The sequence below is a fragment of the Salpingoeca rosetta genome, assembly GCF_000188695.1.
Source record: "Salpingoeca rosetta unplaced genomic scaffold supercont1.23, whole genome shotgun sequence".
Lineage (NCBI taxonomy): Eukaryota > Choanoflagellata > Craspedida > Salpingoecidae > Salpingoeca > Salpingoeca rosetta.
The window spans coordinates 1,100,922-1,115,921 of record NW_004754911.1 but is presented as its reverse complement, the minus strand read 5'-3'; the positions used below and the strand labels follow the sequence as shown (position 1 = coordinate 1,115,921).

General features: G+C 57.3%; 7 protein-coding genes across 7 annotated transcripts in view; 3 read left to right on the top strand and 4 right to left on the bottom strand.

Annotated features, from left to right (window-relative positions):
• Positions 1-1,372, bottom strand: part of PTSG_12742 (uncharacterized protein) — a gene marked incomplete at its 3' end in the record, with an annotated part of 4,921 nt that extends 3,549 nt beyond the window's left edge. Inside the window, exons 1-2 of the mRNA XM_004990698.1 lie at positions 517-1,372; positions 85-234 (exon numbers count right to left, since the gene is read on the bottom strand). Coding sequence (XP_004990755.1) covers positions 85-234; positions 517-1,362 — 996 coding nt within the window. The 5' untranslated portion in view covers positions 1,363-1,372. The remainder of the gene's footprint in view (positions 1-84; positions 235-516) is intronic.
• A 243-nt stretch (positions 1,373-1,615) lies between these two features.
• On the bottom strand, positions 1,616-3,912 carry PTSG_08506 (uncharacterized protein). Its single transcript, XM_004990697.1, has one exon. The coding sequence runs from the start codon at positions 3,396-3,398 to the stop codon at positions 2,019-2,021; it is 1,380 nt and encodes a 459-aa protein (XP_004990754.1). The 5' UTR covers positions 3,399-3,912; the 3' UTR covers positions 1,616-2,018.
• A 651-nt stretch (positions 3,913-4,563) lies between these two features.
• PTSG_08505 (uncharacterized protein) lies at positions 4,564-6,094 on the top strand (the record flags this gene model as incomplete). The annotated part of the gene is made up of 3 exons (XM_004990696.1): positions 4,564-4,869; positions 5,084-5,247; positions 5,518-6,094. The coding sequence occupies 3 exons, from the start codon at positions 4,564-4,566 to the stop codon at positions 6,092-6,094; spliced, it is 1,047 nt and encodes a 348-aa protein (XP_004990753.1).
• A 1,407-nt stretch (positions 6,095-7,501) lies between these two features.
• PTSG_08504 (uncharacterized protein) lies at positions 7,502-8,454 on the top strand. Its single transcript, XM_004990695.1, has 3 exons — positions 7,502-7,930; positions 8,097-8,263; positions 8,429-8,454. Exons 1-3 carry the CDS (start codon positions 7,637-7,639, stop codon positions 8,442-8,444), a joined length of 477 nt encoding a protein of 158 aa, XP_004990752.1. The 5' UTR covers positions 7,502-7,636; the 3' UTR covers positions 8,445-8,454.
• Positions 8,455-9,210: 756 nt separating this feature from the next.
• Positions 9,211-9,552, top strand: PTSG_08503 (uncharacterized protein; the record flags this gene model as incomplete). Its single annotated transcript, XM_004990694.1, has 2 exons — positions 9,211-9,407; positions 9,459-9,552. 2 exons carry the CDS (start codon positions 9,211-9,213, stop codon positions 9,550-9,552), a joined length of 291 nt encoding a protein of 96 aa, XP_004990751.1.
• Positions 9,553-10,026: 474 nt separating this feature from the next.
• PTSG_12741 (uncharacterized protein) lies at positions 10,027-12,366 on the bottom strand. Its single transcript, XM_004990693.1, has 8 exons — positions 12,270-12,366; positions 11,892-12,136; positions 11,419-11,640; positions 11,196-11,258; positions 10,812-11,009; positions 10,591-10,688; positions 10,309-10,364; positions 10,027-10,168 (listed from the first exon to the last, which is right to left on the bottom strand). The coding sequence occupies exons 1-8, from the start codon at positions 12,358-12,360 to the stop codon at positions 10,131-10,133; spliced, it is 1,011 nt and encodes a 336-aa protein (XP_004990750.1). The 5' UTR covers positions 12,361-12,366; the 3' UTR covers positions 10,027-10,130.
• Positions 12,343-15,000, bottom strand: part of PTSG_12740 (uncharacterized protein) — a 3,072-nt gene continuing 414 nt past the window's right edge. Inside the window, exon 1 of the mRNA XM_004990692.1 lies at positions 12,343-15,000. This exon is cut by the window's right edge and continues 414 nt beyond it. Coding sequence (XP_004990749.1) covers positions 12,445-15,000 — 2,556 coding nt within the window. The 3' untranslated portion in view covers positions 12,343-12,444.

Genomic DNA, 15,000 nt, shown 5'->3' with positions numbered 1-15,000 from the left:
ACACACACACACACACACACACATACACACATACACACACACACACACACAAACACAGGTAGAAATGCAACACTGGGAACAGACCTGGCCGCGGGCCAACATGAGAAACGCATCGCGCGCAGAGACGCGGGGCTGTCGGCGAACACGTGCTTCGGCGTCCCGCTCTCGAAGAAGGCGCTTCAGCTCTGCGTTTTCCTGTGTCACCGCTTCCAGCATGCCCCGCAGCTGCGATACCTGGCAGCGTCAATTGCAGTGATGCGACATGGTGTCAAATGCTTTCACAAAGGAACGGGGCCGCCACTCGCGGGCTCACACACACACACACACACACACACACATCCACACACACACACACGCACACACACACACACATACACACATACACACACACATACATACACACATCCACACACACACACACACAACGCACACAACACACAACGCACACAACACACAACGCACACAACACACAACGCACACACAACGCGCACACACAACGCACACACACACACGCACATTGGTGACGTCCTGAAAGGCCTGGGCGGTCGTGCCGTGGCGGACTTGGGCTGGACTCAATGCCGGTGCTCGCGCTGCCGCCAAAGGCTGCGCCTTCACGGCAGTGGTCGTGGGCAAATCTTCCTCGTCTGGCGCGGCTGGCGCTGGGCTACTCAACTGACTTGAGGACTCCATATCGAAGAAGCCATGGCGCCGCCGCTGTTCCTGCTGCTCCTGCTGTTCCTGCTGCTGATCTGAGTCCGAAAGGATATCACGCTGATCACCTTCGCTAGAGTGCATCAGGACACCCAGGTCCATGCCCGCCATGTCACCCTCGCGATCCTCTGTGTGGAGGGCACTCCGCCCACCACCAGCATCGTGCCTAGCCATGTCGCCTTGTGTGTCCCTCGCCTGTGGCTTGGATGTCGCGGCTACAAACTGCAGCTCTTCTTCCTCCTTTGCTTCTGACACACCTGCATTCGCTTTCTCCTGCTCGGGCTCCTCTTGCTGGGTATCCAATCTGCCTCCGCCGCGCCGAAGCGCTGCCCCAGGTTTGCCAGCATCCTCATCGTCCTCATCCCCGCTCTCTGAGGCAAACGGGTTCTTCCGCCGTGATGATGATGATGCTGATGCTGATGATGACGACGACGCCACAACAAATGGGTTCCCCGGTCTTCCACTGTGCTGCTGCTGCTGCTGTCGTTGTTGCTGCTGTCCGACAGCTCTTCCCTCAACACCGTCCTCGTCCTCCTCCTCCTCCTCGTCCTCCTCGCTCTCATCACCGCTGTCATCCAGTGCAAACGGGTTCTTCCTCCCACCGCTCATCACCGTTGTTGTCTTCTGGTGTTGTGCTCGTTGATGAGTCATCACAGCAACAACTCCTGAGCTTATGAGCCCAAAGGATGGTAGGATTGTCTTGGTGCTGATGGTGGTGCGCTTCCGGTGGCTTGCTGAGAGATGTACGTGTCCAAAGCCAGGCAGAGAGACAGCGAGAGAGAGAGAGAGACAGAGACAGACACACACACACACACATGCACGCGCGCACAGAGACAGACAGACAACAAATGAGCAGGTTGTCTGGTTGTCGTGCTGCTTTGCTGTGCATTTGCCTTTGCTTGTTCAGAGACGCCAATATGTCTAGCTCCATGTGCTGGTTTACTGGCCAATGGCTGCCGATGGATGACTTGTGACAGTTCCAACTGAACGACAGAACAGGCAGAAAGCATGAAAGACTGATGGTCGCGATATCAGTTTCTCCGGCAGCACAACTGGCGAAGATGAGCGCGAGTGGAAGAACATCTTCCATCCCCTCGAAGGAGCACAACGCACAAACAAAAACACAAAACACACACCAAATGCATGGTCGTGACACGTGCGGGTTTCTCAAGGCAAAACAGCTGAAAGCATGCATGCAGACAAAGCAGAGAAGCAACCACTGAAGCAACCACACACACACATACACACACACGCCCGTTCACACACACGCGCGCGCATCTACGCATACACACACACACACACACACATTAAATGCGAATGGTTGCATAGCCGCCGTCGTTGTCGTCATCGTCGCCACCAAGGGCGCCCGTACCCAGCTGCAGGCGAGCAGCGAGACGGAGCATCTCGTCCTCGTCATCGTCCACCATGGCAATGGCGTACTTTGGTGGGCTCCGCCCATCACCGCGGTGGTGGAGCTTGCTCACAACCGCATACACTGGCTCCTCGTGCTTGCGGCTGGGGCGCTTGCTTTTGGCGCTTGTGGTTGTGGCAGTGCCGAACTCTTCACTGGCCCTCTTGCTGGCGTTGTGACTGGTGGCATTGCTGGTGGCGTTGCTGGTGGCGTTGCTGCTATCATCCTCATCCACGTCATCCACGTCCGATGCCGTCGAGGCCATGGTCGTTCGGCCCAGGGCAGGCGCGCTCGCACGCCGCCCGCGCTGCGGCTGCCGCGACATAGACCGGCGCAGCCGCTGCAGCGGTTTGCGCAGCATTTCCCAGGGAGATGACCCTCGACGACGCGGCGAAGCAGCCTTCAGCTTGCTCCACTCGTACACGCGAGGAGGCAGCTCCGGCACGCTGATGCTGGGGCGTGCTGGACGTTCGGACTGTGTGCCCTGACTTTCGGTCGCTGCCATGGCTGTGCTGCCACGCTCTTCTGCCGCATGCGCTGTCACCTTCCCGCTATCACCACCGCTACCACCACTCCCTTGTCCCATGAGATCCGCCAGGCCGGCAAAGTCATCCTCATCCTCCCCCTCATATTCGTCGGCACCATCATCATCGCCATGCTTGCTGTCCACGTGATGCGGGTGCGCCGGGGTTTCGCGCGCCCCAGTGCCGCGCACGGCCCGCCCGCCATCGTGAGCGCATCCGTGGAAGCTGGAAGCCTGCGAAGATGGTGCGGCATCGGAGCGCATGTCACCAGCGTCTTCATTGCACTCGCAGTCTTCGCCCTCGTCATCTTCTGCAATGGTGGTGCACGAACGCATTCTGAGCACGCGCACATCGGAGTTGCCAGTGTTGTGGTTGCTCTTCGTTTGCAGGCGGTCCACTGCACTGTGACCCATCACTGCGTTGATGGCGTCCGCGTCAGACAAGTCGTCGTCGTCGTCGTCGTCGTCGTCGTCGTCGTCGTCGTCGTCGTCGCTGTATCCGTCATCGTTGCACGCGTCTTCCATGGTGTGCTGGTGCTCGAAGGGGTCATTTGACACGAGGGACTCCATGCTCATTCGAAGATGCTCGCGCGAGCGCCAAGGCTTTGCTTGTTCACCCGCCAACTCGAAAATGCTGGTCGGTAAATTCCTTGCCGTGTCCTCCCAAGCCGGCCAAGTTTCCGTCGCTGGTAGGTCCACCTTGATGAAGGGTGCTGGCGCAGAAACTGCGCGAGACCGGCGACCCCGTGGCATTGTTGCAGTTGTTGTTGCGTGTGCGGTTGCGTGCGCGGTTGCGTGCGCGGTTGCGTGCGCGGTAGTTGTTGTGGGTGTTGTGGGTGTTGTGGGGCGGTTTGTGCTTGAGGTTGCTGTTGCTGTGACTCTGTCCAATGCAATTGCCTGCCGTGTGAGTTCTTGGATTCCAAAGCACGTTTGCTGGCTGTGGGTTGCCCTTTACCGTCTTGCCTTCTTGTGGTGAGGGTCGTAGGTTGCCGTCGCAACAGTGCAGGGAAACGCACTTGTATCGAAAGCCGCGAGTGTGGTTAGGCTGATTTGAAGGATTTGAAGGTGTGTGTGTGTGTGCGGGTGGAGAGAGGAAGAGGGAAATGGCGACTGCTTCTTGGATTACGTGGCTTTGGCTGTGTTTGCAGAAAGTCGCCATCTCCGCTTGCCTCGGTGTTGGCGGGTTTGCCACTTACCATGCCGCCATTGGCTTGCACGTCCCAGCCCCCAAATCCCCAAATTCGCTTAGCCCAGATGACGTCACGAGGTGTTGACTGACACGTCACACTTGCGACTGACGCAGTCTGGCACGACCCCGGCCAGAAACATTCAAACGTGCCGCGCCCCAGCGCCCGAGCTTGCAGTGCCACCCTTCCCATCTGCCACTGCAGCATTGTGCCTCATTGTGCTTGCAGTGCCACCCAGCACAGCAACGAACAATGGTTCTCAGACTGATGTTGCGAGATGATCTCAACAAAGGGCGTAATGTAATGCGTCCCCAGATTGCATGTGTGGTGCTGGTGCGTGTGTGGTGCTGGTGTTGGTTGCTCCCGCCTCGCTCCAGACCAACCCGACAAACCGAAGAGCAGATACGTTCAATCACCTACTAGACTACAAGGCCAGCACCAACAACAACCGCCACCACCACCACCACCACCACACAACATCATCCTCAACAACATCACATCACATCACGCAAACGTCGCTGTTGTTGTGTTCTAGGCTCTGCGCTTCTGACCGCACCCAGCCCTCGTGTTGCCGAGGTGACATTTTCACCACATCATCACATCATCCACGCTTCACACACACACATAGATACATCATACACTTTGGCGAGCAAGCACATTAGCAAGCAAAGTAGGAAGCAGGGCTTATTTGCTTTGTGGGCACCACAGACGCCTTTGTGGGCATCGGCGCCATGGATGCTTCTCAATTTGATTCGTGGGGACGAAGCAGCCCCTACGATGACGACCACGATGAGTGGCGGGAGGAAACAATGCAGCAGCTTCAAGAAGAAGAGGAAGAGCGCAAGCGTCGACGCAAACGCCGCCGTGTCCTGTGCCTCATGTGCATTGGCATGATTGCCGTAACGGCTGCCATCTGCATTCCCCTTTTGGTCATGCCACCTCGCCCGAAGAACGAAACCCCTGGTGCCGCGCAGGATGATGGCGGCAGCGCCTGCACACCGTCATGCGACGAGGACATTCACTACTGCGTCGGCACGGTGAGTTTTCTGCGACACTCCAACGAACACTGCAACGTGTGATCGCAACAACCTTGGCCACTTGCTGCCTCTCCCATGTGCGCCTGCTCTCCTACTCCCTTGATCGTGTCGTCGACAAACACAGCCATGTGTCCACAGCTTCAACAAGCCGACTCATCCGCACACACACACACATGCACACATACACCTTGCACACGCGATTGCATCAACGCAGGCTGCCGGTCACATGTCTTCCATGGAATTCAGCTCTTGCATCGTGTCAACCAGCCATCACTCACGCCGTGGGCTTGTGGCTCTGGGAAGTTGCATGTCCAAATGCAATCCGACCACATGCACACTCAACGGGACACTGACAACCCTTCATCACCTGCAATGCTGGTCAGTTGAGCGGAGTGTTTGGTTGCCTTGTTAGTGGCCTTGTTGGCCCTATTGGTCTCGTGCATCTTATTGTCGACAGCCACAGCAAGGCGTATTGGAAAGGCGTACATCTGTACGCATGCCTACTTGCCCTGGAGACGGCAATCATGGAGCATAGCACTGAAGCTCCCAATCACACACGTACAACACACAACCCGCTCGCACTTGTACGCCTGTTCGCGCGCACACATGCCTTCACACTCTCTGCGCGCATGCGACGTGATGTTCCAGGGAGGACTGTGCGTTTGCCGCCGCTGATGTGAACTGCAGCGACGTTCCAAACCGGAAGCTGGGCAAGCAAGCCTCAACGGTGCTGTTCACAGGCGAATCTTACACACCAGGTCCAACCACGTCGACAGAAACGCCAGCAACGGTGGCCAGCACCAGCAGCACCAGCAGTACCAGCACTTTCACTTCCTCCAGCACGAGCACAAGTACGGAGCCAACGAGCACAATGACAACTGCGACAACGACGACAACGCCATCGACAGTTGATCATGGTGCCGCCAACGACACCGGCAGTCATGGCGATGCTGATGACAAGTACAACAACAGCAACGACAATGATGACAATGACGACAGCAACAGCAGCTACAACAACGACTGTGATGACAACGACAGCAACAGCAGCAACAACAACGACAATGGTGACAACGACAGCAACAACAACGATGACCACAGCAACAACAACGACAATGGTGACAACGACAGCAACAACAACAACGATGGCAACGACAGCAGCAACAACGACAATGGTGACAACGACAACACCAATGATGACAACGACAGCAACACTGAAAGCAGCTAAACAGAGAGCTTGCAGCACATGATCAATTGCTGACAGCATTACACGGTCTCTCTCCTGCATGCTCTCTTGGTTTCTTTTCCGGGTTTCACTTGCTTGCGTTTTCCACAGCTGTCTGTTTTGTGTTGAGTGTTCCCTCCCGTACGCTTTCACATGCGCTTTCGCTCTTGTGCCTTGTCTTCACTTTTGCTGCATGCGGCATGCTACCATCTCATTGATTCTTCCCTTCGGATTTCACTCGATATGTGCAACATCATGCCTTCGTCTCCTCGTTTCCTTCAACCCCGTTGCCTTCAATACAGCAACACAAAGCCATGGGGTGGATGAGTTGCCCACGTGCCTGACACAACGAAACAGCGTTACGAATTTGATGCGTTCGACACACCCCTCACTCCTTGCACAGTCAGCTTGCGGGGCAACACACACAAACTAACACGGCTAGTAGCACGGTGCGCTTGAACTGAACACACGAACACAAGTGACGGCCATCACACCCTGCCCTATCGGTTCTGCCGTGGTGCTCATCACAGGCTCGTATTGCGGTGTGTCACCAACACGACTTGTGCGAAACAGCGTGCAAGCTCACACAAACGACACACTCACGACTCACTCACGCACACAAGCTGTGACAAGTGAGCGTGTCGCGTGGAAGTCAGTGCAACTGCAGTTGCCGCCTCAGGTCTGCGCCTGACAGCGAGTAGACAAGTCAGCTCTCGCGCACGCCGCCCGCGGAGCGAATGACGCATTCACATTTCCTGCTAACGCGTGTAGGGCAACCAACGACGCAGCAGGAAGCCGCAGAACAGCAGAACCTGGATAAGGGGAAATCGTGCCAACACTCACCCTCGTACGAAATGGGTACTTGCGCACTTCGCCGTGACTCCGGGTGATGTACCCTGCTGCTAGCTAGCCTTCTTAGCTTCACGAGTGCCAGCAGCCTCTCTTGTGTGCCTGCGCCTCTTGTGCAGTCTCGGACCCTTTCGCTAGCAAGCGACGACGCACCACGATGTCGAGTTTGCGGAACTCGTATCACCAAGCGTACCAACACCGGTCTGCGGCTCGTGCACATCCATCATGCAGTGCCAATTTAGCCAGACCTTCTCACTTCACTGAGCCTTGTATCCGTTGTGCCTAGCGTGCGGCGTGCTGCTCTCTCTGCTGTGAGCGCTTGCGCCCGCAGCCACCTCGAGCTGAGCGCGTGCAGAGCTCATCAATTGCGAGTAGCGACGTGGTGTTCATTTACACGCCCGACGTCTTGCAGTCTTGCCACTCCCAAGGGAGCACAGACTGACAGCTGTGCAAGCATCGGAGACAAGCCTCCAGCAAGAACAAGCAAGCAACAACTGCGACGTGATCAAGCAACTGCCACAAGCGTAAGCTTTGGACGACACCAAGCTCTTCATTGCAGACCGGCTCTGCTGTATGTCCGGCTAGGAAAGCCAGCTGATCCTTGCACATCTTCCTCGCCTTTCCTACCCAAGCACGCCAACAAGGGAACACCAGTCACCGTTATCACCACCACCAGCAAGAAGACCGGCCTCGACCATGCCGCAAGTCCACGCATTTGAGCATCTGCCCTACCTCGTTGAGGAGGCGCACGAACGACGCCAACGCGAGGAAGAGAAGCAGAAAGCACGGCGTAAGCGACGCAGGCGCTTCCTCGTCTTCCTCTGCGTTGGAATGATCGCGCTCTGTGCCGTCATTGCCATCCCCGTCGTGCTGGTGACAGAGCCAACGGCCTCTACCACAGGTGCCGCCAAGGGCAACAACAACAACCCCAACGCGGCCTTTTCGCCCACGCGCACATGCCAGGAGCAGGCTCAAGATTGCGTCGACCAGGTACGAAGATGTTGCTCAGGTGTTTTAGCATTCGCTTGCACTTCGTGCAGCATGTTGCATGCGTGTGTGTGAATATACGCGCTCGTCCACTACTGTGTCTGTATCCTCACTGAGTTCTGCATACACCGTGTTTTGCTCCCCGCTTGCTTGTCGGTTCACCTCGCAGCATGCCAAGGACACAAACATTACCTCCTTCATCACCTGCGCCACCGCCGACGGGCATCACACGACGCTGGCTTTGGTTGAGTTTGGCCTATGCATGGCCGAGTGTACGGGACAACCGTGCAAGAACTCAAGGGCACCCACCACCACTCGTGGAACCCTCCAATGCTGGTGTGTGCACGTGCGTGCGGGTCTGTCTGCATGTGTAAATGTGACGCGACCTGCCAATCTGCTCTGGGTTTGCATTCGTGCAGGCACCACACGCTGTGCTCAGGAACTTAACTGTCCACATTGCTGTCGGCTTGATGTGTACGATGCACTGCATGTAATTGCAAGGCAAGATGCGCACTGATCACGGCCGATGTTGAATGCAACGCTGATGTCGAAGCTACCACGCAGGAACCAACGAGCACAAGCACAGGCAGTGCCACCACAGTCACAAGTCCAACCACAGCAAGTGGCAATGGGCCTGAGACGACAACGACATCGCCCACAACACAGAACGACAGCACATGGGATACAAGCACTTCGACCAGCACAACCACGTCCACCACTCAGCAACATGAGACTACTGCTGCACCAACTACAACCACCACTCAGCATGACCAGACCACGGCTGCACCAACCACAACCACCACTCAGCAACATGAGACCACTGCTGCACCAACCACAACCACCACTCAGACCACGGCTGCACCAACTACAACCACCACTCAGCATGACCAGACTACTGCTCCACCAACCACGTCGACAACCACTCAGCATGACGAGCCCAACTACAACCACCACTCAGCATGACCAGATCACGACTGCACCCAACTACAACCTCCACTCAGCATGACCAGACTACTGCTGCACCAACCACAACCACTGCGCCAACCACTCAGCATGACGAGACTACTGCTGCACCAACCACGTCGACAACCACTCAGCATGACCAGACTACTGCTCCACCAACCACGTCGACAACCACTCAGCATGACCAGACTAATGCTGCACCAACCACTACCACCACCCAGCATGACCAGACTACTGCTGCACCAACCACAACCACTGCGCCAACCACTTCGACGGTGATGGTGAACTCGTCAACATCATCACCATCTCATTCAGGCTGCATGAAGGAGCGGCAGTGCGAGTCCTGCAATTCTGCCATGCGCCTGGACTGTGGGCCCGGGCGTGTAATCAAGATTGCGGGCGCCTTCTATGGTCGGCTTGACTCTGAACTCTGCCCTCACGCGACACCGGGTACGATGGATGTGACCACGTGCTACATCAGCGGCTTGGGCATCGTGGCTGATGCCTGTGATGGCAAGTCCACATGTGAGGTGTCGGCATGCAACGGCGTATTCACGGATCCATGCAGGGGAACCTACAAGTACCTTGAGGTGGACTATCTGTGTGTGCTGCCTGAGGAGGTGGACTTCGAAGCCAACTGCAACTGCCCAACACCGCCATGACGTCGTGCCACCTTCCCTCTTTCTCTGTTGGATGAAGATGGTTATCTTCACGCACCGCCTTGGTAAACTTCAAGGCAGTGCACCACCGGAATTTGTGTGTGTGTGTGTGTGTGCATGTGTGTGTTTGTTCTTGTGAGGTTTGGCGCCTAAGGATGCACGTGTTTGTGCATCAGGCATGGTCAAGATGATGATTGCGCGAAGTTCCAATGCGCTGCATGTGTGATTGATTTCAAGTGTTACTGTGTGCCTGCATGCTTCACCAGTGCAAAATGGTTGAAAATGTCACTCGTGCTGCTTTCGTGCTGCTGCCTAATCTGTTGCTTTAATGCTTCCAATGAAGTGCACCACCACTGCACACGGCAAGAGCAGGCATCTCAACGTGGGGATTGGGGGTTGGAAGAAAGGTGTGGGGTGGCGCCACACAAGTTGCTTAGACAAAGCACACACACACACACACACACACACACACACACACACACACATACACGCATACACACAAGCACACACACATACACGCATACACACACACTCGCACACAAACATCATGGGCGGAAGGAACAGTCTAATGTGTGCTCATCTCATCTCTTTTTTCGGCCCTTCTTCTTTCGTTTGCCTCCTGTACACACGAACGAACACAATCACAGACAAGTGAGCGAAGACCCAAACAGAAGAGCAAGACGCGCATGCAAGCGAAGCCAGAACAATGTGTGTGTGTGTGTGTGTGCACGGTGGGTGGCAAGCAAAGGTTGTGCGTACCTGAATCGGATGAAGAGCTGCTGTCTTGGATGTGCCCAAACTCAACCATGACATCCCTGTATGAGGGCAGTAATAAGCATCACGCCGAGGTGCAAAGGGGGGGGGGGAGGTTAGCAATATGGAGGTAGGCAGGCGCCACAACTCTGCATTCCATGGACGAATTTATGCACATGGAAGGTGTCTGCCTCTCTCCGTCTGTCTCTCTTACACACACACACACACACACACACACACACACACACACACACACACACACACAAATACGTAAATACGTGCATGTACCTTGTGCAGTTGTTGATGTGTTTGAAACGATCTGGACCGAGGAGAATGCCACCGAACCATCGCGACACAACCACCAGCACGTTCCTGGCGTCAGTCAGCTGTAAACACATGCAAGTATTAAGAGAGGCTGTAAGCAAGCACAACGTCAAGAGTATAGGGGGCAACAGCGAACACGGCAACTAAACAGAAAGTGTTTCTCGCAAGTATACACATACACACACCTGCAGAACGTGCAGCATGCGAGATGATGCGCCGTGTTCGCCGTCGTCATCACAGTCCTGCACCCACACACCCCGGTCATCATCCCATATCCTGTATGCAACCATGTTGTGCGTTGCGCGTGCAATCTTGCTATTGCTGAGCAGCTCAGCCATCACCGCCTTGACATCCGCCACGCTGTGCACGGTGGCAACGTGCCCCTACACACAATGCAAACACAGACGCCCACAGCCACAGCACACGTGAACAACCGCCACCTGCGCGTGTGTGCGTGAACACGAATGCGTGTGTGTGTGTGCGTGTGTGTGTGCGTGTATGCGTGTGTGTGTGTGTGTGTGCACGCGCGAACATGTGTACATGTGTGCACGCGTGTATGTGGACGTTACCTGGAACGTGCTCTTGCGGTCTGTGAACGGTTCACCGTGATCGATATGTGGGCAAGGGTGGGCCTGAGCACGAAACAAGAGCGAGCATGCGTGTGAACGCACAGGGATACAAGAGCGTCGACATGTGGGGTGCAACGCACGCCAGCGATAAGCAAGCGCATCATCAAGTGAATGAATGCGGCCATGTAATGAGAACACGACACGGTATGGGTCTGCCACGTACCGGGTCTGACGTCGACGATGTATTCGTGTTCTCCTCATCACCGTGAACATTCGCACTGCTGTCTTCATCTTCCTTCTGCTGCTGCATCTGGTCCTGCCGTTCCTGCATCTGTTGTTGTTGCTGCTGCTGCTGCTGGTGTTCCTTCTCGGCCTCGGCCTCGAGTTTGGCCTCCTCAAGGAACTCCCGTAGTGCCTCCACCCAGTCCATGATCACGACATCTCCCTTCAATGTACAGGAATCGCGGTGGGACGGGATACTGTGATTGGGGCGGAGAAGCCAACGTGCAGATGGGCAAGCAGACGCACACATGTGCAGATTACAACGATGCACACAGAGAAGAGACAAACAGGCAGACAGACAGACAGGCGTACAGACAGGCAGACAGATAGACAGACAGACAGACAGACACACACACACACACACACACACACACACACACACACACGCACACACACACACCAACGGCCACTGACAGGGTTGAAGGCAGAGTCGAGGATAGCTCGGATCTGTGCGGCCTCTGGACGCCCTGTCCATCGTTGATCGAGCTCGTAGAGTGGCGGGGACTTGGATGGGTAGTCGCGAGGGATAAGAAGCCTCAACTCAAACTTGTCGCTGCCAACAGTGATCTTGCACGTGTGCGTGTCATGTGCATTGTCGCTCGACGCCTTGTGGTCCCACGCAAACTCGTCCTCGTATATCATCGACAGGGACTCCAGCTCTGACAAGCCAAACAGAGTGAGAGTGAGCATGTGGGCGTGATCAACGTGCTCGTGTGTGTGTGTGTGTGTGTGTGTGTGTGTGTGTGTGTGCGAGGAGCAGCGTCGTGCAAGACACAACAGCGTCACTCCCACCGTCCGTCTGCAGTGTCGCATCCTCGTCTGCCATTGTTGTTGTTGTTGTGTTGGTTTGTTTCGTTTGTGCTTTCATTCTTCCTTCGTTCATTTCATTTCCAAGCCTTGTGAGTGGCAGTGCAAGCAATGCGCATTCCCTCTTCTCCCCCTTTGTCTTCGCTTCGTTTGCTGTCCGTCAGTGGTGCCGTGGCAGGCGCACCGTTGTGCCGTGCGGCGTGGTGTAGTGGTCCAATTCAGGCGATGCACGGCTGGTGTTTCCATTCCTCACACCACCACGCACAGCTGTCCACGACGACGACGATGATGACGACGCAAGCGGGGGCGCCGTTGGTGCCGTTGCCGCTGTCGCCGTGCGCGGCGCACCCCGTGCTAACGATGACCCTCCATAAGCCTGCTGCTGCTGCTGCTGCTGTAGCTGTGGTGGCTGGACGGGTAGCGGGGTGAAGAACGTGCTGTTGGTGGGCGGATACACGCGCCCCTGAAAGACCTGGCGGCCCGCGTCTTTTGGCCCCTCCTTTGCTTGCTGCTGTGCAGTGTGAGGAACAGCGTGCGCGTGCGTGTGCGTGTGCGTGTGTGTGGGATGGCTGCTGCGCCGCTGTGGTGCCACCATCTCCGACGTTGACGGTGTTTGTGCCAGGATGCCGCCGGCACGGTGGGTTGCACCCGCGAGGGCAGGGGCGCTGTTGGTTGCGCCAATGTTACCCGCTGGGTACGAGCCGGTAGCGACAGCAGCAGTGCCAGTGTTGGCGGAATGGCTGTGGCTGTGGCTGTGGCTGCCCCCACGCAGGCCCGCCTGAGGATGGTGGTGCACATCACGGTGCGGTTGTTGTTGCTGTTGGCGGTGGTACTGGGGATGTGGCGGGTTGAGGGGTGCTGCCGGCCCAGGTTCCTGTAGCCGCTGCTGATGTGCTGATGGATACGTGGTCATGGCGGGCGCATGTGCTGGCTGGTGTGCGTGGGGTGCGCTGTGCGCTGGCGTGAACACGTGCGCAGGAGAGGCCGGGTGCACCCCGGCGGGCGGATGCTGATGTCGCTGGTGCTGGTGCTGGTGCTGCAATTGTTGTTGTTGGTCTTGTTGGTGTTGGTGTTGGTGTTGGTGCTGCCACTGTTGCAGTGGGGCATGCTGGTTGTACTGACGGTGGTGGTCGTGGCGTGGTGATGCAAGGTGTGCTGACGACGAAACGGGCATGTGTTGTGAACGTACGCCGTGGTCGCTCTGTGCGCCGCCAATAGACGCTCCCTGGGCACCAAACAGCGACTCGTACGAGGGCAGCGTCGTTGTCTCCCGTCCCTGTTGCTGGTGCTGGTGCTGGTGCTGGTGCTGGTGTGATGCGCGCTGGTGATAGTGCGGCTGTGGCGGGAACGCCAATTGCTGCGACACCGTATTCTGCTGCTGCTGCTGCTGGCGAAAGAAGTGCTGTCGCTCCTGCTCCCGCCGCTCCCGCGAGAGGCGGAGTGTTGGCTGGTACACCTGCAAGCGAAGCCCGCCATACACCCCACTTCCACCAACACTGCCACTGCCACTGCCCTGATGCGCCGTGCTCGTGACTGCCGTGGTTGACGAGGATGCTGCCGATGATAGAGATGATGTTGACGCGGATGGCTTGTGGTGCGCGGTCTGCTGTTGGCTGTGCTGTCTCATCAGTCGCTCGCGCTCGCCCGCGGGCGTTGGTGGTGGTCGCGTTGGCGGCGCTGCGCGTGGTGCTGCACTGTAGCCGAGGAGCACGGGGAGGTAGTGGTTACGGCCCATGGCAGCCTGCACAGCCTCGTACGAGCCAATCTGCTGGATATGCGCGTCGTCGTACAGCCACCACCGCTCCGCCTCCTGGCCCGTGGTCAGCAGGTGGCGCGCAAAGCACACGTAGTGCTCGCTCACAAAGCACACGATGGAGCACAGCGCAAGCGGCGTTGACGTGTCCTGCTCATCACCACCGCTGCCAGCACTGTCGTGACGTGGCCATGGCCCACGCTTGCTCTCGTGGTTGGCGTTGCTGTCTTCTTCTTCTTCTTCTTCTTCTTTCTCCTCCTCTCTACCGCCATCACCGCCGGCCACAGTGTGAGACCCTCTGCGTCTGCCGATGCCATCGCTGTCGAAGCTCGTCGACATGCTGGCGGGGTCATATGGGCCTGAGGGCGGGTCATCGAAGCACGCGCCGGGGACGATGTGCTCTGGAATCATGCGCAGGTAGTCCTCGAACGCGTCGCCGTGCGGCACCCCAACCCACGTGGTGGCGATGAACAGGTAGCGCGGGGGCGAGAGGAGGCACCGCTGCATCTTCCTCGACTGTCCGCACTCGCACATGTCGTCGCGACGGTCCGCAGACTCGCGCACGGCGTGCTCGAAGCGCAGCGCATTGTTGGAGCCGGCGCTGTCTGACGGCCACGCGTCACCACCGCTGCGGGGGCGGTGTCGGAGGAGGTCATCACCGAGCACATACAGCACACCCTGGATGGTGGGCGAGGGCTCGCCCAGATGGCCGGCATCGCACACGGTGTATTCGACGACGTGGATGCCGAAAAGCTCGTGGATGAGGCACGGCGGCGCACACGCCTCCAGCGCCTCGAAGTGGAGCACGTCGTACCCGAGCGCGGTGCTGTGCCCCTTGGAGCGGGCGCTGCTGCCGCCGCTGCCGCGATAGCGGGTCAGGCCCTTGTGAAGCTGCACGAGAATGGCGTCCAGGCACTCACCGGCGTCGGCGGTGTCGCCGTACTGAAACTTGTCCTTGCCGTA